Below are 27,219 nucleotides of genomic sequence, written 5' to 3' on the forward strand. Positions count from 1 at the left end.
CAACAGTGTCTCCCCAACAACTGCTCAGTGAACATTGCTGCATATGGGCATCTGGAGTAGGTGTCTAGTCTGAGCACCCATGCCGATTGCTGTCTACTGGCAATGAAGGCTGGAATTTGCACACCACTACTGCAACTGTTTGTCCAAGTTGAGGCGGCAGGTTGCCTTTTCAGGTGAATCATGTTTTATGCTCCACTAGACAGATGGCAATCACCCTGTAACAACTGTCAGAAGAGTCCAGCCCAGAGGAAGGAGGGTTATAATCTGGGGAATGTTTTCATGGCATTTCCTGGGTGATCTCATCATTGTGGAAGACACAACTGATCAACACAAATATGCACCTATCCTTGGGGACCACGTCCACCTTATATTTAATTTGTTCTTCTTTGGCATGATGGTATCTACCAGCAGAACAATGCAACGTGTCACACAGCGTACATGTGTGGTACAAAGAACACGAGGATGAGTTCAACATACTCCCCTGGCCACCAACCCCCCCCCCCCCCCCCCTCCCAATTTATTAAACCCAATGGGGGATTGATGGAACCACCTTGGTCGAGCTGTTTGCGCCATGGGTCCTCAACTGTGAAACCTAGCACAGCTGCCATGGCACTAGAGTCGGCATGGCTTTACATCCCTATTGGTACCTTCCAGAACCTCCCTGGTACTCTTTCTTCAGGTCCTTGCTGCAACCGGTGATTATTCAAGCTTTTGACAGGTCATCACATTAATGTGACTGGACTGTGTATAATCACCCCATCCACCTAAACACAAATTGACAACAAGTTGCAGAGCATAAACTAGGAGTGGTGAAAAGTAACAGCTTTTAGAAGATGACATGACAAAATAATAACTGACAACATGTTTACTGGAAGGCCAATACGTTAACCAATTTATTTAATTACTGAACAAGAAGTGTTCCTATTTCCACACTTATTGCTTCACCAAATTACAACACTAAAGAACATGAACATAATTAAGATAATGACTACACAGATCCTGATTGGAATATCAATAATCAGAGGACAGAGCATAAACAAAGGACCACATGTAGAAAACATACAGAAATGAAAATTATAGTTCTATTCTTCTACAGCTGACATCAGACAGGAAAATAAATGTGTTCAAATGTTGATCCAGCAAAGTTTCAAGCTGTCCCAAAAGATTTCTTCAGCATGCAGTGCTCTATAGTATGAGACATTTATTTTGGAGACAGTCTTGAGAATGAGACTAAATTCTATCTGACAAACATATACATAAATGTTGATAAGGATGGGTAAAACACAACAATCCAAAGATTATGAAGATGAATGAGAGAGAGTTTTCTGTTATGTAAACACCATAAAGGCCCAAGCAAGGAATTGTAGAATAAGTGATGAATAAACTATAGCCCCTTCAAGCTATCCACACTTATAGGAGGAAAGGGAAATGTATATGTTGAAAGCAAAGAAACTGAAGTCAAATTTCAGAGCTCTATCAGGGAATGGTATGGTCCAGATCAGAAACTTACAAGTAAATGAAACATAGCTGTTGAGTAACATCCTGACTCAAATCAGAAAATATGCTTCAAATATATCTATTCAGTTTTCTGATGAATTCTGAAGTGAACTCAGATAGAGAGAGCCACACACCAATTGTATAAATCAAAATGTACATTTACGCAAAATAGGTGAATGGCAACAACTCGGCTATAGCAGACTTGATGTGTGGACCACTGAAGCACACAGATGAAAACAGTATTCACACTAGCTTTAGAGCTCATACTCTTTTCTAGTAATACCACACACAAACAGACACACAACCCCACAGACACCCAAATCAGCACTCCCACAGCAGTGGGAAGATGGATTATTGATTATTGAAAGCAGCTGCCTGGGCTGACGGAGGTGAGGGGAAGTTAGAAAGGATGTACAAGGTAAGGAGGGTGTAGTGGAAGAGAGTAAGGCTAGTCATTTGACAGATGACTCAGTGAGTGCACAACAAGACAAAAGGAGTTCAAAGGCAATAGTATATGAGAGAGGGAGAGGGAGAGGGAGAGGGAGAGGAAGGGAGGGAGGGAGGGAGGGAGAGTGGAGGAAGGCAAAGGGGGAAAATAGGGAAGGTGGAGAAGAAGAGGAAGACAGGGATGAGAAAGAATTGGACGGAAGGGAGGGGAGAGGGGGAAAGAGTGAAAGAAAGGAAGGAAGAGAGAGAGAGAGAGAGAGAGAGAGAGAGAGAGAGAGAGAGAGAGAGGGGAAGGGAGGAGGAAGAGTGGTGGGAAAAAGCAGCACATGATCTGGGTGGGTAGAGAGCCATGTGGACAGAGGAGAGAAGGGGAAAGGTAAAGAGAGGCATTGGGAATAGGTTAATAGAGGTTTAGGCAAAGGGGACTGCTAGAGTGAAGGTAATACTACACATTCCCACCTGTGTAGTTCAGATGCCCATGTTCCAGGTGACTATGCACAATATGTTATTCAACTAATGACATGGATAAGACAATTAGTTCAAGGGAGAACAAAAAGTATTCTGTAAAATTTAATGATGAAACCAAATGAATGAATACATACATGTGTAGTCATTCCAATCCCAGGAGCGGAAGACTTACCTTAGGGGGAAAATAGGACAGGTATACACTCACGCACACACACACCTATCCATCCGCACATACACAGACACAAGCAGACATTTGTAAAGGCCTACAAATGTCTGCTTGTGTCTGTGTATGTGCGGATGGATATGTGTGTGTGTGCGCGAGTGTATACCTATCCTTTTTTCCCCTAAGGTAAGTCTTTCCGCTCCCGGGATTGGAATGACTCCTTACCCTCTCCCTTAAAACCCACATCCTTTTGTCTTTCCCTCTCCTTCCCTCTTTCCTGATGAAGCACCCGTTGGTTGTGAAAGCTTGAATTTTGTGTGTATGTTTGTGTTTGTTTGCGTGTATATCAACCTGCCAGCGCTTTCATTTGGTAAGTCACATCATCTTTGTTTTTAGATATATTTTTCCCACATGGAATGTTTCCCTCTATTATATTCATACATGTGCAGTGCATTACAAGACAATTTCTGTCTATAAAAATTACGTTACCAAGACTGATTCCATTAACAAAATTCTTTATTGAACCCTTTCTGGCTATGTGATATCTATATATTACAAAAATGGATGTATGTATGTACAAGAGGTGTCAAATAAGAAAAGAAACACTTTTTTCTTTGTCAACTAAGGTTGAAAAAATGCAGAATTTGTTGTGGGACATCATGGAATAATCCTGCTTCAGCCCCTATAGTTTCATCAAGTTCTGATAGGTTGTGGCGATATACGTATCCTTCAAAATGTCATCTGTAATGGTGGTATATTCCAAGTAGAGCACATTATTGAGTTTCCTTTGGTGGAAAGCTAGATCACATGCAGAATGTCTACAGAGAGCTGGCAGTGAACAAAAGTGAGTCATTGGGCAAGACGTCTGTCATCACTGCAACAAGGTTGCACTACTCTACCCAATCTCCCGAGTGCTGACTGCCCACACAAAACTGTGACTCCTGCAATGTTGGAATGCGTGGATATTCTCATTCAAGGTGATCGGTAGATCACACTCAAAAACCTCACTGCATAACTCGGAGTCTTTGTTGGTTGCACTAACACATTCGTCCACTAGTTGGGGTACTTAAAGATGTATGCCCGCCGCCTAACAGATGACATAAACAGAAATGATGGAGCATTTATGCAGATTAAGAGGCTGATTGTAACAATTTTTTCATGAACGTTGTCACAGATGATGAAACATGTGTTTACCACCTCAAACCAGAAACAAAACAGCAATCCATGGAGTGGTGCCACACCAACTCTCCACTGAAGACACCCTCAGCCAGTAACGTCACGACGACAGTCTTCTGAGGCTCTGAAGGGGTTATTCTGTTTGATGTCTTCCCTTCTGGTACAACAGTCAACTCTGAAGTGTATTGTGTTACACTCAGGAAACCGAAGAAACCATGTTCATTGTCACAAAACAAACAAACTTCTCCTTCTCCATGACAATGCAAGACTTCACAAAAGTCTGTGCACCCAAGAGGAGATCACAAAATTTCACTGGACTGTTCTTCCTCATCCACCCTACAACCTGGATCTCACATCTTACGACTTTCATCTATTTGGCCAGAAAAGGATGCACTCTGCAGAAAGCAGTACATAGATGATAGGGAAGCTATTGATGCAGCAAGACGTTGGCTGTGACGTTGGCCAGTAGAGTGGTACCATGCAGGCATACAGCCCCTTTCAGTAAGGTGGCAAAAGACAATTATGTTGAAGAATAGGGTTTTGTAGCAAAAAGGTGGGGAATAATATGGTGTATTGGGAGTCCTGACCTGCTTTCAGAAAAGAGGAGCTGCATTATTTATTGGAAACCCCTTGCATGTGTGTGAAACAGAAGTGATGCATGAATTCCCAGACTTGTGTACTCCCTTACCTGAGAATGGGAGCATTTAGTGACTGGCAACAAACTTTACATATTACTTCAAACCTTCACGAAACTTTTTCTTGCTGACAGTTGACCTTCAGTAATAAAGAAAGAAAAAATGATTATAACTTACTTCTTTTCCACCGTTCATGCAGTAAAAGCACTGAATGATGCATGGTGTTATAATTTATTATTTCTGCAGGCATCACAGTGGCTAACATCCTTCACTTAGCAACCGAGTGCAATGGCATTTGCACAGAGTTGTTGGTGCTTATCAGACAAGCAACACTGTGTGAAAGTGGTGAAATCAACATGAGATGTGAGACGGACATATACATTAGGACAGTGCAGTGAAATATGGGGTTAATGGGCTATGGCAGCAGATGACTGACATGATTACATTTGCTAATGGCACAACATGGGTTCATGACCATATCGGTTGACAGGAAAACTGTGGCCCAGTCAGATAAGTCCCAATTTCAGTTGGTAAGAGTTGACGGTATGATTCAAGTGCGGTGCAGACTCCACAATGCCAAATTAACAACAACACACTGTGCAAGCTGGTGGTGGCTCCCTAACAATGTGGGCTATGTTTACAAGGAATGGACTGGGTCCTCTGATCCAACTGAATCGATCATTGACTAGAAATGGTTATGATTGGGTACTTGGAACCCATTTGCAGTCATTCATGAACATCATATGTTTCCAAACAGCAACACACCATATCACCAGGCCATAATTGTTCAAGATTGGTTTGAAGAACATTCCAGACAATCGCCCAACGTGAATCCCATTGAATGTCTAGAGGACATAACCAAGAAGCCATTTTGGGCACAAAATCATGCTCCGGCAACACTTTTGCAGTTATGGATGGCTTTAGTGGCAACATGGCTCAATTTTTCTGCAGGAGTCTTCCAACAACTTGTTGAGTGTATGCCATGTCTATTTGTTGCACTACACTGAGCAAAAGGAGGTTCAACACGATATTAGGAGGTAGCCCATGACTTTTGTTACCTCAGAGTAGTTCAGGAGATACGGTATCATAAAAAATAAGATGTATGAAAAACTGCTGCATCATGCATGACCTAGAAATTAATTACATCTTTGCTGCTAGGTCTACTCAAAATAAATTTTGCAGACAGTACAGACATATGCTGCTGAAATATACCTACAACACGATATCAATGTACAAAACCTGTTCAATGTCACATCATAAACAGTGAGAAACATGAAAAACTGCTCCTTGGTGCTTGATGTTTAAATTTTTTGACTTTGTTGCTACTAACCCTATTCACAAAACATTTTGCAGACAATATCCACACACGCCTCTACAGAATTATATCATTGTACAACATGTAGTTCAGGAGATATGACATCACAAACATTAAATACAAGGCCAGACACTGCCTGGTACGGGCGTGGGATGCACAGCTATAAACAAACACCTGGACAACAATGGGTTTTTCCACTATCATATGTATGCATACAGGATTTCTCTCCTAAGAGAGCTGTCAGGTGCATTTTCTCTGGTGTTTCCACAGATATTTGCAATTCTGTTTTTGCATTGTGTAGCTGGAGTCGGCCCAAACAAATAGTGCTCACCTCATCTTTCACATAATTTTCGACAGAAAATGACGGTTTGTTTCCCGTTACAAACAAAATTATTTTTAAAACAGAAATATATGTGCCCACCAGAAATAGCAGTTCCAAATTACGCTAGTGTGATATTCGTTTTATTGAAATGCATTCACAGGGACAGTAAAACTTGAAGAATGAACAGCAATAGTGCATCAAATCAGTAGTGCTGCATGCTTGGCTTGTAACACTCTGTGCAGGCCAGGGCAGTCATCTCGGTGCTGAAATATTCACTATTCTTCATGTTTTATTCTTCCTGGTAATCACATCGATAAAATGAATACAGTATTGCATTAGACTAATCTGGGTCCACTCTATCAAATGACCATATAAAATTCTGATTTAAAAATAATTTTGTATGTAATGGGAAACAGACTGGTGCTTTCTGTTGACACTGGACATCACATGAAATACATGATGAGCACTATATGTTTGGGTTGAGTTTATCTACACATTGCAAAAATGAAATTGCAAAAATATCTGTCAGGAACACCCAGGAAAATGCACCTGATGACTCCAAGGAGAGACGCCCTGTATATATTAAAGTTTCTCTATTTCTATGTATATAGTTAATTAGTCAATAGTATTACATTTGCTCAGTTGCAGGGGCAGCATCTGTGTGGGTTTTAGTTTTAGGTATTTCCCATGAATGTATTCTTTGATTTAACATTTCTTTACTCTCAACAATAAATATGAATGAATAAACATTAATATTTTAAGTCTGATGTAATATGAAAAAAAAAAAAAAAAAAAAAATGAAATGAAGTCCCATGCTTCTTTACAGAGCGTAGGGGAACGATGCGGGAGACCCGCACCGCCTTACTAGGCAAGGTCCTAACGGTGGTGGTTTGCCATTGCCTTCCTCCGACCGTAATGGGGACGAATGATGATGATGAAGACGACACAACACCACCCAGTCATCTTGAGGCAGGAAAAATCCCTGACCCCGCCGGGAATCGAACCCGGGACCCCGTGCTCGGGACCGCGAGACCACGAGGGCGGACCTGATGTAATATGAGTAACAATAAAATAAAGTTTTGATTTTGGTATTAGTTACTTATTCCATAATATGTATGAGATTAAATTTCTGCTTGTGTTTCATAATTTCTGTTTGAGGTATTCGTTGGACTTTGTGCAGTGTAGCAGACACAGTGATAGAGGCTGTGATGTCAGCACAGGAGCAGCAGAGAGACCCCAGGGCCGTACTTCGTCCCACAAATGCTTCAAGCAGAGGCCTTCCTTGGAGAAATGTTAAGAATGCCAAACAAGAAAAAAAAGGATGGATTTTTGATAGGAGAGAAAGTCAGTCATGTGAAATACTGTAAGCTGGAAAGGTCTATGAATTCACAATATGACAATAAACCAGTTGGATGGAAGTCCTCGGTTACTCGTTGCAGTAAATTTGAGTACCATCAATATGTCTACATTTAAAGGAATAAAGTGGAAAAGTGTTCTACGGGACCAGAGGACATATAATTTTCTCCCGGTGGACCTCATAATGCCATCTGAGAAAATTGTGAGCTGGGTTTTACCAAGTTGTATTTCAAATGATTGATGTTTTCAGAACCATGGCGAGGACTTCATTCTGTTTGAGATACTTCACTGCGTTTGAACACAAAATATCTTCTAGGATTTTACAACAAATGGGTATCAATGAGACTGGACAGAAGTTCCGGGGATCACTTCTGCTACCTTCCTTGTACATGATTGCGACCTGTGCTTCCTTCACTGGGAAGATCTTTTGTTCTCGTGATCTACAGTACAAAGTGGTTAACATGGAAATTAACTCAGGTGCAAATTGTTTGTAATATCTGACAGGGATTTTATCAGGCCATGGAGCACAGCTTAATGTTAGCAATTTTGACTGTTCCTCAATGCCAATGACACTACAATAAATGTTGGCATCAGATCACAAAAACATCAATGCTACGCAAGAGTTGGAGTGGGAAGCTAGTTGGAATGGACATCTCATGGAGTGTTTGATAGCACGGACACTCATTGGTAGTGCTTTCAGGAGCAGATTACAGACAGAGTGGGAAGGTAGCAAGGAGGGAAGTGCAGACAGAGTATCAGGTGAATGTTCATTAGAAGGTGCTGTCTGTGGCTGTGAATCTCAGATGGAGTGGGAAGACAGCAGGAATGGACAACAGACAGTGTGGGAAAGGCAGCAGGAATCGACAATAGACGGAGTGAGAAGGCAGCAGGAATGACAGTGCATAGAGCATTGGGCAGCTCGGACACTTGAGGGCAGTGCCTACAGGAGCTGACTGTGGATGGAGCCGTAAGGCTGAGGGTATTAATTATGGTCACACACCATCTGACAGTCAGTCTCAGGTAGCAGTTGATGAAGGTGACAAGTCACGCCAACAATGTTGTTGTTGTTGTCTTCAGTCCTGAGACTGGTTTGATGCCGCTCTCCATGCTACTCTATCCTGCGCAAGCTTCTTCATCTCCCAGTACCTACTGCAACTTACATCCTTCTGAATCTGCTTAGTGTATTTATCTCTTGGTCTCCCTCTACGATTTTTACCCTCCACACTGCCCTCCAATACTAAATTGATGATCCTTTGATGCCTCAGAACATGTCCTACCAACCGATCCCTTCTTCTAGTCAAGTTGTGCCACAAACTCCTCTTCTCCACGATTCTATTCAGTACCTCCTCATTAGTTATGTGATCTACCCATCTAATCTTCAGCATTCTTCTGTAGCACCACATTTTGAAAGTTTATATTCTCTTCTAGTCCAAACTATTTATTGTCCTTTGTTTCATTTCCATACATGGCTACACTCCATACAAATACTTTCAGAAATGACTTCCTGACGCTTAAATCTATACTCGATGTTAACAAATTTCACTTCTTCAGAAACGCTCTTGCCATTGCCAGTCTACATTTTATATCCTCTCTACTTCGACCATCATCAGTTATTTTGCTCCCCAAATATCAGAACTCCTTTACTACTTTAAGTGCCTCATTTCCTAATCTAATTCCCTCAGCATCGCCTGACTTAATTCGACTACATTCCATTATCCTCGTTTTGCTTTTTTTGTTGATGTTCATCTTATATCCTCCTTTCAAGACACTGTCCATTCCGTTCAACTGCTATTCCAAGTCCTTTGCTGTCTGTGATAGAATTACAATGTCAACGTCAACCATCTCATGCAAGAAAGACGGTGATATCTAGCAGGACAGTCAACAACTCTAGAATGCCACATTAGACAGAGTTTATAGGACTGTTAAGTACTATGCTTTATCTCAAGTTATCTCGATATAGAGCAATTTGATATTTTTATACATGTTACACATTTTATTCTATCTGTGTTTTACTAAGTTCACAGTTTGCTTGATAATAACAAAAAAAAAAAAAAATTGAAATTGGTCAATGAATAATAAACATTTAAATTGTTCAGCCCATTATGGACAACATTTTTCATACTGGAGAAAAAAGAAGGCACCAGGCAGAGCAATGTGATGGGTCTTGTGATCAGTGAATGACAGGCTAGAAAAAGCAATGGTTGTGGATGTGCAAATAGATTATTGAGTATAAAATTATGAATATAACAGCAAGAATACAGCTGGCAAGAATACCATATGTCCACGGACAAGTGATATGGTAAAAAATGAACAGAAAATATTGTTTTCCTCCAACTTGTACATTTGGTATTCTGAGTGGCTTTTTTCTTCCATTTAACATATGAACATTTTTTTTTCCTTCCACTTGCCTTTTCTCCTTCTCCTGTCAAAGGAACTATTTTAGATGTTTTGAAAGCCACAGACATTGTGACAAAAAAGGAAAAGACCTTGCTCCATTCATTACTGTAAAGGTATGTAGAGAGTAAATGCTTCTCTTTTTCCTCAATAATTTCTTTAAATTTATGTTCTATGTTGCTGAAAGGAAGAGAGACCATAAAGTGTTAAGGGAAAAAGGAAAGTCTGACAATGGACTCTAAAGGTTTGTAGAATCGTATGAGAACCACAATGTGTCACTTGGCACCTTTCTACTGGAGGTGGTCTGTACTAACAGAAAGCAGCATAGAAAACTTCCAGTCAGGCTTAAGGTCCTCTCATTTTTCTGTTAATTTAAGGTTATTTTGGAGTATATGTCTGATTACAGCATGTTATTGCAGGATTTAGGATTTAAGTTATATGTACGTATTTTCAGCAATAAGACACATCCAAAAGTAAAAGGAAAACATTACTTAGTTTTCGGAACTAATAGTTTCTTCCTTACGGAGGTGAGATTGAATTTTCCTTCAAGTCAAGGACATATTCTCCTCAGACCCACCTGTATTGTGAAAAAGGGTTCACACTCCCTGTCTATCCTTGTCCTCATCACAGGTGGGTCGCTCCCATCCTTCGGTCTGAGTCACATGTCAAAATGGCTCTGAGCATTATGGGACTGAACATCTGAGGTTATCAGTCTCCTAGAACTTAGAACTTCTTAAACCTAACCTAACAACATCACACACATCCATGCCCTAGGCAAGATTCGAACCGCGACCGTAGTGGTCATGCTGTTCCAGACTGATGTGCCTAGAACCGCTTAACCACACCGGCTGGCAGTCACATGTCCTTCCTGTTTTACCTTACCTAACATACTCCTCTCTTCTTCCTGGTGAAGGAATTATTATTTCCAAAAGCTAAGCAATTTGTTCCTTTTACCTTTATATTAGTTTATATTTGCCTGCTGGGAGTACTGTACATTTTGCCTCCTGATGTTAAGTATTGGCCCCTAATTCAGGTCAACAGTTCATTAGTTTTCTTGACTGCGTCTTCATTTGATACACATACATATTTTCTTAAGACATAAATTTCTTGAGCAGAACAAAATATGAATGCAAGGAACTTTGAGGTTTGGAATATTCCATATTACCTGCAAAATCAACTGGTCTGTGCTAGATAACGTTGCACCATATGCTCCCAAAAGGACAGGTACATGTTCTGGAAGCATGACAGATGGTGCTCTTGTTGCTAGCATCAAAAGCAGTCTCACAAGGTTACCTAATAAATTTGTAATCAAAGTTATTCCAGAAGAAAAACTGCTGAAAATAAAAGTTGTTTAGAGATAACTAAGCCCTTACCCTTTGCCTGAGTTTTGCCAAGGATAACACTGAGAAATCTTGAATGAGATACAGTCATTTGGAATAATTTAACTGCCTCAGCAGAATTGCTGTTTTCTTCGTAGACGCCACTGATGAACCTGGTGAGAAGTGGAAGTAGCATTGAATGATATTCATTTTCATTTTGTAGCCCAAATTTCAAACAAACTCGACAAAAGTTGAACCACAATTGTGTCCCTTTCAAAACTTTCAACTCAGTTAAAGAGTTCAATTTGTCAGCACAATTATTTATCAATTCTGGTAGTATGATCAGATCTGCAGCAGATGTTGTGCCTTCTTCCAAAACTCTCACAATTAATGGTAGAAGCATCTTCACAAATGACAGTATGTGTTCTGTATTCTTATTTTCATTTTTCCAGGCATTAAAAAATACAGCTTTTATAAGGTTTAAATAAAATTGGTCAACAACTGTCATTTGGGTTATGTTTTCTGATATTGCTGGCAGGATTTTTGAATACGTTTCATGATCTGAAAAACAGAGAAAACATAAAACTAACATTTTGGCTTAGTTTCAACCATGCCAGTTTTAAAATCACATATTTATGCACTACAATACATATGGTTTTGAATCAAACCATAAAAAAGACACATCAAGTTGCAGACAGTCACAATTAAAAGACACTCACATATAGCTTTCAGCCACAGCCTTCATCAGTAGAAAACACACACACACACACACACACACACACACACACACACACACACACACACACACACACACAAAAAAGCAAGCACACGTCACACACACGACTGCCAAATCCAGTATCTCAGGCAGTCCGAGATGCTGGAGTCGGTGATCATGTGTGCTTGAGGGGTGTGTGTGTGTGTGTGTGTGTGTGTGTGTGTGTGTTTTGCCAATGAAGGCTGTCGCTAAAAGCTATGTGTGAGTGTCTTTTAACTGTGTATATCTGCAACATGTCTTGTCTTCTTTATGATAAGCAGCACTTTTCCTAAACTTTTCCTATGCTGTTTATATTTCTACCTGGAGTTTCCATGGTTTGGTTTTGAACAAAGTTCTTCAACAGAGCAAACAAACCTACACATGCACAGCCATTGTTCTCTTCTGGATTGGGGGAAAATGAAAAGTGTATGGAATGGGAAGAGGGAGGTAAGGAACAGGTGGAGGTTGGTTCAAATAGCTCTGAGCACTATGAGACTTAACATCTGAGCTCATCAGTCCCCTAGAACTTAGAACTACTTAAACCTAACTAACCAGCCTGAAGCGCCTAGAATTGCTCGGCCACTCCGGCCGGCGGTGGAGGTTTTCTTGTCTTCTTTACGGCAAGCAGCACTATGCTGTTTATTTTCCTACCTGGAGTTTCCATTGTTTGATTTTGAACAAAGTTCTTCAACAGAGCTAACAAACCTATACATGCACAGCCAATGTTCTCTTCTGGACTGGGGGCAATAATGATCTCCTGTAGCACACATTATGCGAAAATGAAAAGTGTATGGAATGGGAAGAGGGAGGAAAGAAACAGGTGGAGGTTAAAAAAGTTCATGCTGGATCTGGGGGCAAGTTATGGGACAGACATGTTGGGTGGTACACAATGAAGAAAGGAACAGTGGAGGGTATTGATAGAAGGATTCTAAGAAAGAGAAAGAGACAGAAAAGTCCTGGGTGGCACACATACAATTGAGATGAGTGAAGATAACTATTCACACCTGAGGTGTTGGACTACTAGACAGGCACAGAAACAAGATTTGGAACATGTAATTTAGCTTTTGGACAATAACATTCTCCAGAGTTTGTTTACTCTGAAGAATGTTTTTTCCAAAAGCTAAGCTACAACTTTCGACGCCTTGTATATGTACCTACCTATTGCCCAATACCTCAACACTACAATGAATTATTCTTGTGGTATTCATCACTACTAAATCTCTGCACCGAACAGCGGTATACTTCTCTGTGCACGGCTTGCTGCTAGCATCGCAGGCCACCTTCGTGTGTGCATGCTTCAAACCACAACAATTGGCCACCCATAACACTCAGCAACTGGCCATTGAGAATATACAGCAAAGCCAGCAACCAGCTCCATTAACTACGGAGCCTTATTTAGCACCGCTACTGACGTCTACAAGTGAGTTCTCATTGTGCTATGTTCTACTCCACAACTAGGAAGAGTTGCACTGTGGTGGACCTGCCGTTCGATGTTGATCTGGCTGCACTCTGGACTTAGAATTCAAATGTGACACTGGAACTTGGACATCAACATTCACTATGCTTAATTTGTCAACGGACTTGTGATTTCTGCTGGAATTCTGCATTTCACTTGCACTTCCCAGGCAATGGTACAACCACCATCAATTTATATAATTTCCATAAAGTGTTCCTCTGCAACTTTTCAGTGTTGCATCAATAAACTGTAGAACGGTGATATACTTATTGTGTTATTCCTGGTTATAAGACAATAAAAATGGTGATGAGCCAACAACCATCTACTTTGAAAGTTCTACTCACACAATTTATTCATCAGCAGGATGAGAATCAGAAACTGCTGTTGAACATGCTCCAAACACTTCTTCGAGGATAACTCCATTCGCAAGCAACTCAGCAAGTGCCATCTTTTCCTTACTTTGATGAGGCTTTAGAGGATTGGGAAGCCTACAAATTACTGGAGCATTTCCACACATTCAGAGTAACAGATTCCAGCCTCATGAAATCTTTGTTTTTGTCTTGACCAAAACCTGAGATTTACTGGCTACTGTACAAATTGGCCCCCTTATCTAAGCCTTCAGAGCTCACCTTTTCAATATTCGTTTGTTGCTGACTAAATATTACCAAAGGAATACCCATGTTATTTCCTTCAGGGTAGCATTTTACTAATGCAAGAAGCAGCCAACCCAGATTCATAGAGAATAGGCCGCAGAGTTGCAAGGTTTATGGCAAAACGTTTGGGACAAAAAGTGTCATTTTGTTGCCCCTAAAAGTAAGGAGTCCTACGCAGAAGAAATGATCAGGGACATGATCATCCAGGGTACTCCTGACAGAGATTTCCAGCATGAGGCACTTAAACTTAAAGACCCATCATTAGACACAGTTTTGGACTTAGCACAAAGCTTCGAAGTGATCTGAGCAACAAGCAAGAAACTAGTCGTAGATCGACATAGCAGCCATTAATGTAAACACATCTGAGCCGGCAGCCAATGGCCACACTAGTGGCGATTTGGACATGGCAAAGTACAGGTGGGATGCCATAGCATTAACATATTAAACAACAACATCGTCCATCCCACTCAAGCCAATCAAACCGGTCCTGGGTACTGAAATGATTGCTGCCTTGTCCAGATTGTTTTAAAAAACATCGATGTGAAGACTGTCCTGACAGGTGGGCCTATTGCCAACACTGTTCTTTCAACAGCCATTTAGCTTCTGTATGTCATAAGTCCTGTCAGGCAAGACAACTTCCCATCCGACAGATGGATGTTTATCTGGTAGCCACTATAGACCATCACGAGACCTCCAACAGTCTTTTTGTAGAAGTGCAAATGGCAAAGAAACCAGTTCAATTACAAGCAGACACTGCCACAGCCATAAACATTCTGAATTACAGTATCTATTTGAAACTTGGAGCTCCTGCCTTGCAAGAAACAAAGAACTATCTAATGGCGTACAATAAACATACCATCCCAGTACGTGGTCAAGTCGAACTGCTAACGACATATCATAATGTCACCCACCACATTACCTTCCAAGTCATTAACAGTGATTCCACTGAGAACTTGTTTGGACTGGACTCTCTTCAGAAATTTGGATTTTCAATACACAGTTCTGCCAACTTGATATCTGATGGATGTTCTGTACTCTGTCCTAGAGAAACTTTGCCAGGATTGAGGACCTGTTCACCCCAGTACTCAACACTGCAAAGGATTTTGATGCACACTTGGCACTGAAACATAATTAACGGCCTCAGTACTTTTGAGCCCGCATCATTTCGTTAGCTCTCAGAGACCAAGTAAATGAAGAATTGGATCGTCTAACTGCAACTGGAGTTCTAGAACCTATTCCTTCCAGTCAATGGGCTATCCCATTAGTCAAGTGGAAAAGCCATCGGAGAAAGTAACTGTCAACGCCCAATTAGAGACTGAGACATGTCCTGTTCCTAAGCCAGAAGAATTACTGTCAAAATTAAAAGCTGGGAACTTTTTCTATACAATAGACCTCACAGATACATACCCACAACTTCCCGTTGATGCAGAATCTCAACACTTTCACACTTCACATGCTGCATGGGCTTCATCATTTGAAATGCTTAATGTTTGACAATGGAAGGACCCCCACCATTTTTCAACAGTTTTTGGAACAATCAGTACTCCAAGTGGATGGGTGCATTAATGTTTAGAGGAAATCATTGTAACAGGGAGAACCATGGGGGGAGAACCATGGGGGGAAAACCTTCACACTTTGAAATCTTTATTCAGTGTCTTAAGGGAGGCAGAAAAAAACAATGTTGTTTTTTCCAGCAGTAGACTGAGTAACTTGGCCACGTCATTTCCAGCTCACACATTTGTCCACTGAATAAACATGTCGAAGCCATACTCAAACTTCCCAGATCAACAACACTTACGCAGCTTCGTTCCCTTCTGGGGAAGATATCATATTACCGAAAGTTCTTACCTACAGCAGCAACAGAAACTGCCCCCTTGTCCCAGTTATGAAAAAAAGGTGTGCCTTTCCAGTGGACACCAAGCTTGCAAGTGTGCCTTCCAGTTATTGATGGCCCCTTGCCTCGCACATTTTGATCCAACAAAGCAGATAGTTATTGCAAAGGACGCATCTGATACAGGTGTCAGAGCGGTCCTAGCACACAGGGCGGTAGATGGTTCTGAGCACCCTGTAGCCTATGCATCGAAAACATTGATGGCATGCAACGCAGGTACCCCCAAATAGAAAAAGAAGCACTGGCCATCATCTTTGCATTAAAGAAATTCCACTTTTTGTTTCTAGCACAAAGTTTCACCTCATCACAGACCACAAACCGCTGATCTCCTTGTTCAATCCAGCAGCAAAGATTCCAGACCAGACTGCTCACCGCCTCAGTGTTGGGCTTTATTTTCGGTGTGCTACCAGTATGACATTTACATCCGCAACACGACTGAACATGCCAACTCTGATACCCGATCCAGGGTTCAACAAAGAGGAAATTTTGTGTTTTCATATCAATGAAGAAGCAGAAGCCACCACAGATTCTTTTCCCATTATCAGCTTGTCAGTCACAGATGCAACCAGTAACAATGAGGTACTCCAACAGGTCCAGAGTCACATACTTCATGGATGGCCTGAACAACAACTTCCTAAGGCTTCTGTGGCATTCTGTCAGTTCTTTAATGCCCACCATAAGTTCATGTTGATCAACAGAGTAATTCTACTCGTTTCAAATGAGGGACACTCCCAGGTGGTCATTCCTTATTCTTTATGTCAGCACGTCCTGCAACTATTGCACCAAGGTCACTGGGGTGGTATCCTGAACTAAACTCCTGACTCACAGGATCACGTACTGGCCAAGCTTGAACCAGGAGATTGAATGACTCACCCAAACGTGTCCCTCCTGCCAAAGTCAGCAGGCAGCCCCACAACATTCATTTACTTTTTGGCCACAAAGTGCTCGCACTTGGGACAGGGTAAACATTGATTTAGCCGGACTAGTGTTTAACGCCATGTTCTTGATAGTGGCTGATGCTTATTCCAGTTCTGTACACTGTTCGATACAGTGCTACATCAACCACCAAAACCATCAAAGTTTTTGAAGTTGAAGGACTGATGGAAGTGCTTATAACTGACAATGTCCACAATTCTGTAGTGAAGAGTTTCATAATTTCTGTGTCCAGCATGGCATTCGCCACATTCCAATGCCCCTTTAATTCACAATCTAATGGATAAGCTGAGAGGATGGACCACTCCATCAAAATTCAGATGAAGAATACCTCCACAATCACTCCACTGACGCTTCACTAACTTTTTTTTGAGCAGTTGCAGGTCCACACCCATCGGAGGCAAAAGTCCAGTGGAACTTCTACATGGATGGCAGCCCCAGACTTTCTTCAGCCTACTCATGCTGACGCAACAGCCAGCGCCACCACTGCCTGCTTCCAAGTTTCACCCTGGCACCTTGGTGTGGGCAAAAGGATTTGGCTGACAACCAACCTGGATTCTGGGAACAATCATTCAGCACTGGAGCTGGAAGGTCTTCAGGACACAGCTTCCGGACCGGGAGATTCTGCGACATGCAAATCAACTTTGTCTCTGACTAGTTTCCCAAGTTTTTTTCCATTCCCCTCTCTACACCATCATTACCAGTCTTCTAGTTCCCTCCTATCCCAAGCCACCCAGCCAGTGCAAACACATGCCTTTTGCCCACAGTCAGCTGACCAACACCAAACCACAACAAGAGTGACTTACCCCAGCCCCACAGGCTGCCCTTCCCGGATTATGAGATGTCACCTGGTCACCAATCACGAGTAATTCTGGATGAAGATGGAGACATGCCCCTGGCTGCTCCTGTTCCACCTGCTCCACTGCTGAGGTCCACACCATACAACCTTCACCCTCGGCCAGGGCATTTTTGGACATATGCTCCTGCGTCCTGAATCACCAACGATGATGACAGCTCAGAGGACCCTTTGGATGTGGCGTATACTCGCAGCAGATGCTTCCCCGCTTCCACTAGGGGAAGGGGTGTGGTATCGACCACTATTAAATCTCCACAACGAGCAGCAGCATGTTATTACATGTGGCCGAGAGACGCATTTTGGCAGTACTTCTCTGTGCGCGGCCCACTGCTAGCATCACAGGCCAATTTTGCGCATGCATGCTTCAAACCACAGTGACTGGCCACCCATAACACTCAGCGACTGGCCACCCAGGATATACAGTGAACCCAGCCGCTGGCTCCATTAACTATGGAGCCTTATTTAACACCACTACTGACGTTTCATTGTGCTATGTTCTGCTCCACAACCAGGAAGTGCTATGCTGCAGAGGACCTGCTGTTTGATATTGATTGCTCTGTGTTCTGGACTTAGAATCCAAATACTACACTGGAACTTGGAATTCAACATTCACTAGGTTTAGTATGTCAACGGAGTTGTGATTTCCACTGGAGTTCTGTATTTCACTTGCACTTCCCAGACAATGGTATAACCATCATCAATTTTTATCATTTCCATGAAGTGTTCATCTACGACTTTGTGCTTGGTAACAGAATTATTTTGTATCCGTATTGTGTCAATAAACTGTAGAACGGTGATACATTTATTGTGTTATTCCTGATTGTAACAATTCTCATAGTTAAAATGGCACAAAAATACGAAAAGGTTCCTAAAGAGAGAATAGGAATGGAATCTTTAGATCACACATACACTGAGGCATGAAAGAAACTGGTGTAGGCATGCATATTCAAATACTGAGATAAGTAAACAGGCAGAATATGGCACTGCGGTCGGCAACACCTATATAAGATAACAAGTGTCTGGCGCAGTTGTTAGGTCGGTTATTGCTGCTACAATGGCAGGTTATCATGATTTAAGTAGTTTTGAACATGGTGTTGTAGTTGGTGCTCGAGCGATGAGACACAGCATCTCTGAGGTAGCAATGAAGCGGGGATTTTCCCGTATGACCATTTACCGAGTATACCATGAATATCAGGAATCTGATAAAACATCAAATCTCCTACATCGTTGCGGCTGTTAGGCAGGTGTACCAGTTTCTTTGGCTCGACAGTGTATGATATATTAGCCAATGTAACATTCTACAACCCTCCCCTCCCCACCCCTCAAAAAGAAGTCCCTTCTTTACTGTTTGTTCTTCAGCTAGAGATTGACAGACAGCTTGATGGATTGCTTATGCATACTACTGACTAACTTCAGAGGCAATAAAATTGTATAAAACGTGAAACATCTGAGACAAACAGAGCACTTTTGACGTGACTGTTAATGTAAGTGGAAGGTGATTCACATGTATATTGAGTTTTTCTTTTTAATTTGTAAACTCAAGACTATATTGTTATGACGGATTTAGCCAATGGAGGAAGACAAACTATTTGAAATTCCATTGTCAAGGAAAACAGTGCAGTGTGTGTATGTTGGGCTGCAGAGGTAAAAACTGATGAATACTGAACACTGGTGGTGTTCTCGATGGAAAAATGATTCATCTATCAATGATTGGTGCCCCATTTTAAGCCGTGTTACAGTTTCTTTGACTTTATCTATCCTTGAGGGAAGGAACACCATGGTTGGGCCACTGGCTCTGCTGATCATAGCCCCCCGCCCCCCCCCCCCCCCCCCCCCATTCGTCTTCCTACTGATAAATGATCACGTATCTTAACATGTGAGAACATGTATAATATCACTTGCAGAATCATGGTCTACCTTATGTATCACAACTTTCCTGGCAGGCTGCAAAATAACACTTGATTTCCTCTTTCTCCACAGCTAGAGAAGAGTATCATATAGACTTGAATCTCTGCTGATTACTTGTACAGAATGGTTTCAAAGGTATTTAGAGTCTCAGCTATAACAAAGAATTGTACCCTATAAGTAAATCTCATTGTCTCCAGGGACTTCAAAATACTGAATGTGAACCTGTATCAAGCATTGGGTCTGTTTCCCAACAACCTGTAGTTGCAGCATTTCATGCCTTTCAATGCACTGCCTTTAAATAATCTAGGAATGTCAACCATGCAAGCATTTCACTGGAAGTGAAGCCTGTGAACCTTTTCACATTTTTAAACTGAGATGTGTAATTAATAAGGTGATGAGACTGATTTTAAGATCACACTCCAATATCTCGAATGTACCAAAGTTTACATTATCTTTACACTATTTTATTGTTAGATGCCATTGATGGATAGTTTATACAGGATGCGCAATGGTATAGTCAGTTCGAAACAACTAGATGTGTGTGAAGGGGAAAAGCATGAGGGGGGGGGGGGGGGGGGAGGGGGAGGGGGTTGGGGGGGGGGGAGTGGTGTATGTTATAACTTTGCAAGTTAAATGTTGCAGCAGGAAGATGACTCTTGGCCATGGGGTGTTCAGTGATGAGGCAACATTTCATCTAAGTGGAAAGGTAAATACCCACAATATTTGTATCTAGGGGTCAGAACATCCTCAAGAACCTGTACAATATCAAAGAGATTCCCCAAACTTAAACACTTTCTGTACTATGTCTCAACATCGAGTGTATGGGCCATTTCTTTCAGACGGAGCATTAGGCAATGATTGGGGAAAGGAATACATTAGAAGATAAATGGGTAGCTTTGAGATTGGTGATTAAGGCAGCAGAGGATCAAACAGGTAAAAAGACAAAGCCTGGTGGAAATCCTTCTACAGGGCTATTACAAATGATTGAAGCGATTTCATAAATTCACTGTAGCTCCATTCATTGACATATGGTCACGACACACTACAGATACGTAGAAAAACTCATAAAGTTTTGTTCGGCTGAAGCCGCACTTCAGGTTTCTGCCACCAAAGCGCTCGAGAGCACAGTGAGACAAAATGACAACAGGAGCCGAGAAAGCGTATGTCGTGCTTGAAATGCACTCACATCAGTCAGTCATAACAGTGCAACGACACTTCAAGACGAAGTTCAACAAAGATCCACCAACTGCTAACTCCATTCGGCGATGGTATGCGCAGTTTAAAGCTTCTGGTTGCCTCTGTAAGGGGAAATCAATGGGTCGGCCTGCAGTGAGCGAAGAAACGGTTGAACGCGTGCAGGCAAGTTTCACGCGTAGCCCGCGGAAGTCGACGAATAAAGCAAGCAGGGAGCTAAACGTACCACAGCCGACGGTTTGGAAAATCTTATGGAAAAGGCTAAAGCAGATGCCTTACCGTTTACAATTGCTACAAGCCCTGACACCCGATGACAAAGTCAAACGCTTTGAATTTTCGGCGCGGTTGCAACAGCTCATGGAAGAGGATGCGTTCAGTGCGAAACTTGTTTTCAGTGATGAAGCAACATTTTTTCTTAATGGTGAAGTGAACAGACACAGTGTGCGAATCTGGGCGGTAGAGAATCCTCACGCATTGTAGAAAATGATGCAGGCACAAGGGAATATTAACATCTAAAAAACGAAATGAGAGGAAGTGCACAATGGCTAAGCAAAAACGCCTAGAGGACAAATGTAAGAATTTAGAAGCACATTTCACTATGTAAAAAATAGATATCACCTACAGGAAAATTAAAGAGGAAAAAAAGAGAGACAGCTTTATGAACATCAAGAACTCAGATGGAAAACCAGTAATAAGCAAAGAAAGGAAAGCTGAAAGGTGGAAGGAGTATATAGAGGGTCTACACAAGGGAGATTAACTTGACCAGAACAGGGGAAATGAATACAGTAGAATACAAATGTGTAGCTGTGAGAGATGAGATAGTGAAGGCAGTATAGGCAATATTATAGACAGGGATGAGGACTCAGATGAAGATGAGATGGGAGATATGATAGTGCAAGAAGAATTTGACAGAGCACTGGAGGATCTAAGGAGAAACCAGGCCCCAGGAGTAGGCCAACATTCCATCAGAACTACTAACATCTTTGTGAACACAAACCATGACAAAACTCCATCTGGTGTGCAATGTGTATGAGACAGGCAAAATACCCTCAAACGCCAAGAAGAATGTAATAATGACAATTCCAAAGAAAGTAAGTTCTGATAGCTGTGGATATCACCAAACTATCATGAATTCTTTACAGAAGAATGGAAAAGCTGGTACAAGCCAACCTTGGTGAAGTTCAGTTTGGATTCTGGAGAAATGTGGGAACTTCTCAGGTGTTACTGAATCTACAACTTCTCTTACGAGATAGGCGAAAGACAAATCTACATTTATTGCACTTGTACACTTATATAAAGCTTTCAACAACGTTGGGTGGAATACTCTCTTTGAAATCCTGAAGGTAGCAGTGGTAGAATATGGGGAGCGAAAGGCTATTTACAACTTGTACAGAAACCAGATGGCAGTTATAAGAGCCAAGGGGCATGAAAGGGAAGCACCAGTTGGAAGGGAGTGACACAGAGTTGTAGTTAACCCTGATGTCATTCAATCTATACACCAAGAAAGCAGTAAAAGAAACTGATGAAATAAAACTTTTATCCATTCTGGATTTGGAACTCTGCGATTGCCTTGTTAAAGCTTTCAGTAATTACTGCAACCAATCGCCATTTTTTCTTCAATTTTTATTTATTCATGACTGGTTTCAAATCGCCTAGCGATTCATCATCAGATATTACAATTTAGTTTGGAGTATTGTGAGGATCGTGCATTTGTGGCAAATACAGAGATGGAAAAGAGAGCACTGTATGTGGAAAGAATATTACGATTGTAAGATTAAATTGATGGTATTACTCACTGTTTTCATTCTTGTGGCATACACTGCTCCGGAAAACATAATGTGTGCTTACCAGTGTCATTAAATATCGAGTGAAACAGGCAGTTTTCCACTGATGGCGACTCCCCCACACTTTACAAAATATAAACAAACCAACGAGTGTGGCTGTTGTATCCAAAGAGTTTTGTGGAGGCAGAGAATTTTCTTTGCTCATTTTTCGTTTTGTGTGGCATTTGCAATAAAATATATATTTATTACATTACTTTCTTTATAAAAATTGTTGTTATGATTTTACATTGCAAAATTTCTTATGCTATTTACAAAATCTACAACAAAGTGTTTAGGACAATATTTCTGGTAGTGAAGTTATGTTTGGCATGTTTCTCATTGCTCAATAAACTGGATAGTATACATATGGGGAGGGGAGGGTAGTTGGGAAGGGGGAGGGTAGGGAGGGGGGAAGAGAGAGAGAGAGAGAGAGAGAGAGAGAGAGAGAGAGAGAGAGAGAGAGAGAGAGAGGGGGGGGGGGGGGATGGATGGATTGTGTGTGTGTGTGTGTGTGTGTGTGTAAAAAGAGGTAGAGAGGATGGTGTTTAGGTGTGGTATGAGCATCGTGGGGAATGGGTATGGGAGTGAATGAGTACAGTATTTATTGGTTTTTCAAATTTAAGGGCTCTTTAAAATTTTGGAAGAATGGGTTGTTTGCTAAATCAATTTGTTCATTTAAGATGGTGTGGGATGTTTTATTGTTATGTATGAAGATTACTAATTGTTCCAAGAGGTCCATTTTTATTCCTTTGTCTACAGTGTGTAGAATGTGGAGGTTGGTTTTTATATCTGTGATGACTATTTTGGGCTAGATGGGCTGCAAAAGTGGATTTATATATATTTTTTTAACTTTTTAAACAGACTGCGTCAGTTTGCTCTTTGTATCGGGTTTCAAAATTTCTTCCTGTCTGTCCTATGTAGTAGCAAGAACAGCTGTCACAAGTTAATTTGTATATACCTGATTTGTAATATAGTGGGCTGGTTGTTTTAATGTTGTGAATTATTTTGTTTTGTATTTTGTTGTTTGTGTGGAAACTAATTTTGACTTTGTGTGGTTTAAATAGTTTTGCAAGTTGATATGATGCATTACCAAGGAAAGGCATACAGACATTATTAGTTTCTGTTGGTGCTGAGGAAAGGTTTGTTTATTGTTTTTTGCTTAGTTTTCATTTTCGCACCCAGTTTGTCAACTGTGGTTGGGTCATAAGGATTATTGTGGGCTATTGTTTTTAAAATGTTTAGCTCCTTGCTTTTTACAGCAGGTTCAGCATGAATTTTATTTACACGGTTGAATGCTGGTCTGAAAAATGCTACTTTATGCTGATTTGGGTGGCATGATGTATATTTATTACAACATCTGTTGTGGTGGGTTTCCTGTAAATTTCAATTTGTATTTGGCGTTGTGACATGTTATGTTTAAGTCAAGAAAATTAATTCCCTGTTGTGTTTGGTGTTCAACAGTAAACTGTATTTTGGGATGTATATTATGCAGTTTAGTGGCTAAGTTTTCTATTTCAGTTGTTGTTCCATTGTATAGTAAATGTGTCATCAACATAGCATTTGTAATAAATGACTTTGTCTTTTTCCATTGGATTATCTTTAAAGAATTTGTTTTCCAGATCATTAATATAGATGTCAGCTAGTAGGACAGCTAAACCGTCTTTCTGAATATAAATTTTGTTATTAACATAGGACAGACAGGAAGAAATTTTGAAATCTGATACAAAGAGCACACGGACACAGTCCATTTAAAAAATTAAATAAATCCACGTTTGCAGCCCATCTAACCCAAAATAGTCATCACAGATATAAAAACCAACCTCCACATTCTACACACTGTAGACAAAGGAATAAAAATGGACCTCTTGGAACAATTAGTAATCTTCATACATAACAATAAAACATCCCACACCATCTTAAATGAACAAATTGATTTAGCAAACAACCCATTCTTCCAAAATTTTAAAGTGCCCTTAAATTTGAAAAACCAATAAATACTGTACTCATTCACTCCCATACCCATTCCCCACGATGCTCATACCACACCTAAACACCATCCTCTCTACCTCTTTTTACACACACACACACACACACACACACACACACACACAATCCATCCATCCCCCCCCCCCCCCCTCTCTCTCTCTCTCTCTCTCTCTCTCTCTTCCCCCCTCCCTACCCTCCCCCTTCCCAACTACCCTCCCCTCCCCATATGTATACTATCCAGTTTATTGAGCAATGAGAAACATGCCAAACATAACTTCACTACCAGAAATATTGTCCTAAACACTTTGTTGTAGATTTTGTAAATAGCATTAGAAATTTTGCAATGTAAAATCATAATAATAATTTTTTATAAAGAAAGTAATGTAATAAATATATATTTTATTACAAATGCCACACAAAACGAGAAATGAACAAAGAAAATTCTCTGCCTCCACAAAACTCTTTGGATACAACAGCCACACTCTTTGGTTTGTTTATATTTTGTAAAGTGTGGGGGAGTCGCCATTGGTGGAAAAGTGCCTATTTCACTTGATATTTAACAATACTGGTAAGCACACATTATGTTTCCTGGAGCAGTGCTTGCCACAAGAATAAAAACAGTGAGTAATACCATCAATTTAATCTTACAATCATAATATTCTTTCCACATAGAGTGCTCACTCTTTCGTCTCTATATCTGCCACAGATGCACGACCCCAACAATACTCCAAACTAAATTGTATCATCTGATGATGAATCGCCGGGTGATTCGAAACTGGTCATGAATAAATAAAAATTGAAGAAAAAATGGCAATTGGTTGCAGTAATTCCTGAAACCTATAACTGATGAAATATTTGGAGTAAAGTTAAAGAAGAAGGAATAAAAACTTTGAAGTATGCCTCTGACGTAATTTGTCAGAGACAGCAGAGGACTTGGAAGAGCAGTTGAATAGAATGGACAGCATCTTGAAAGGAGGATATAAGATGGACATCAACAAAAGCTAAACATCCATTTTGTTATATGGGCTGCAAAAAGAAATAATGATGACTGAAGTAGAGAGGACATAAAATGTAGATGGGCTATGGCAAGAAAAGTGTTTCTGAAGAAGAGAGATTTGTTAACATCAAGTACAGATTTAAGTGTCAGGAAGTCGTTTCTGAAAGTATTTGTATGGAGTGTAGCCACGTATGGAAGTGAAACAGGGACGATAAATAGTTTGGACAAGAAGAGAATAGAAGCTTTCGAAATGTGGTGCTACAGAAGAATGCTGAAGATTAGATGGGTAGATCACATAACTAATGATGAGGTATTGAATAGAATTGGGGAGAAGAGGAGTTTGTGGCACAACTTGACAAGAAGAAGGGACCGGTTGGTAGGACATGTTCTGAGGCATCAAGGGATCACAAATTTAGCATTGGAGGGCAGCGTGGAGGGTAAAACTCGTAGAGGGAGACCAAGAGATGAATACACTAAGCAGATTCAGAAGGATGTAGGTTGCAGTAAGTACTGGGAGATGAAGAAGCTTGCGCAGGACAGAGTAGCATGGAGAGCTGCATCAAACCAGTCTCAGGACTGAAGACAACAACAACAACAACAACAATAACTACTGAACTGTGCATGTGTATTTTGTGGACCATGTTAATGCACATGTTCCTTTAGAGCTTTGTTCGGTTCTCTACAAGCAATAATTTTTCTTCATGCACTTCCAAATTTTAATCCCAATTGTTGTTTACAGTTAATTTAACATTTCTCTTTCATTTTGAAGCCTATTCATAGCTTGTAACCTGACTGTCAATCAAACTTAGTTCCCTTTTGATCTCTTTCTTTAACTCCTTGTTAGTGTCAATTCCTTCTTACTCTCATCATTACTTCCCTCCCTTTCCAGTTCTAAACAACAAACTTTTCTACTCAAATTGATGTGTCCCTTTTCTATCTCACCACATTTAATTTATTGTTGTATCTGAGTACATATTAAAATGAATACATGCCATAAAAGTATGCAATGAATTTTTCTGTCAGGACACAATCAGTAATGTATGTATCTTCATCTCTTTGGAGAAAGAAGAAACATTTTACACAAAAAATTAAACAAATAACTGTAAACAGTATCTTACCGTAACACTTATCCAGCACTAATGTTACACCTGGAACATTAGTAAGCATCCATGACTTAGCTTTACTTGGCTTCTTAATGCTTTTGTCAATATCAGGACCATGCAACTCATAAAGTTTTCTAAGAAACTCATCATCTTTTGACATTTCATTTTGGACATGACTGGAACATGTCAGTAATGAGAAAACAAGAGATGCACACTGTAAAATGTCCATCTTCTTCAATACAGTTCTTCTGAATGATGACAGAAAACCTGGATTGTGCCTGAGAAGTAAAACGGAGAGCATGGTGGCAGAGTCCTTTGAATGTTGCTTCAAAAGGAATTTGAAGAATGCTGTAAATGAAATATAAATTTCGAATAACAATCAACAGTAAACAGGAAAAAAATGACTTAAGAGTTTTTTTAAGGGCACAACTAAAATATCTTTTGTGTTAACATATTATTACTTTCAAACACCAAACAGTGTGTGGTAATTATATTGAAATGATCTAAAAACAAATCATACCATTTTACAGTGAACTTCATGCAGATAAAATTTTCTCTGTTATTAACACATGG

General features: G+C 40.6%; 1 protein-coding gene across 3 annotated transcripts in view; it reads right to left on the reverse strand.

Moving 5' to 3' along the window:
• Positions 1–27,219, reverse strand: part of LOC124593416 (nucleolar pre-ribosomal-associated protein 1) — a 173,322-nt gene that overhangs the window by 48,446 nt on the left and 97,657 nt on the right. For all 3 annotated transcript variants that reach the window (XM_047131928.1, XM_047131925.1, XM_047131926.1), the window contains 3 exons: positions 26,662–26,994; positions 11,147–11,653; positions 10,939–11,066 (listed from right to left, as the gene is read on the reverse strand). In XM_047131928.1, coding sequence (XP_046987884.1) covers positions 10,939–11,066; positions 11,147–11,653; positions 26,662–26,994 — 968 coding nt within the window. The remainder of the gene's footprint in view (positions 1–10,938; positions 11,067–11,146; positions 11,654–26,661; positions 26,995–27,219) is intronic.

The sequence above is a fragment of the Schistocerca americana genome, chromosome 2 (assembly GCF_021461395.2).
Source record: "Schistocerca americana isolate TAMUIC-IGC-003095 chromosome 2, iqSchAmer2.1, whole genome shotgun sequence".
Classification (NCBI taxonomy): domain Eukaryota; kingdom Metazoa; phylum Arthropoda; class Insecta; order Orthoptera; family Acrididae; genus Schistocerca; species Schistocerca americana.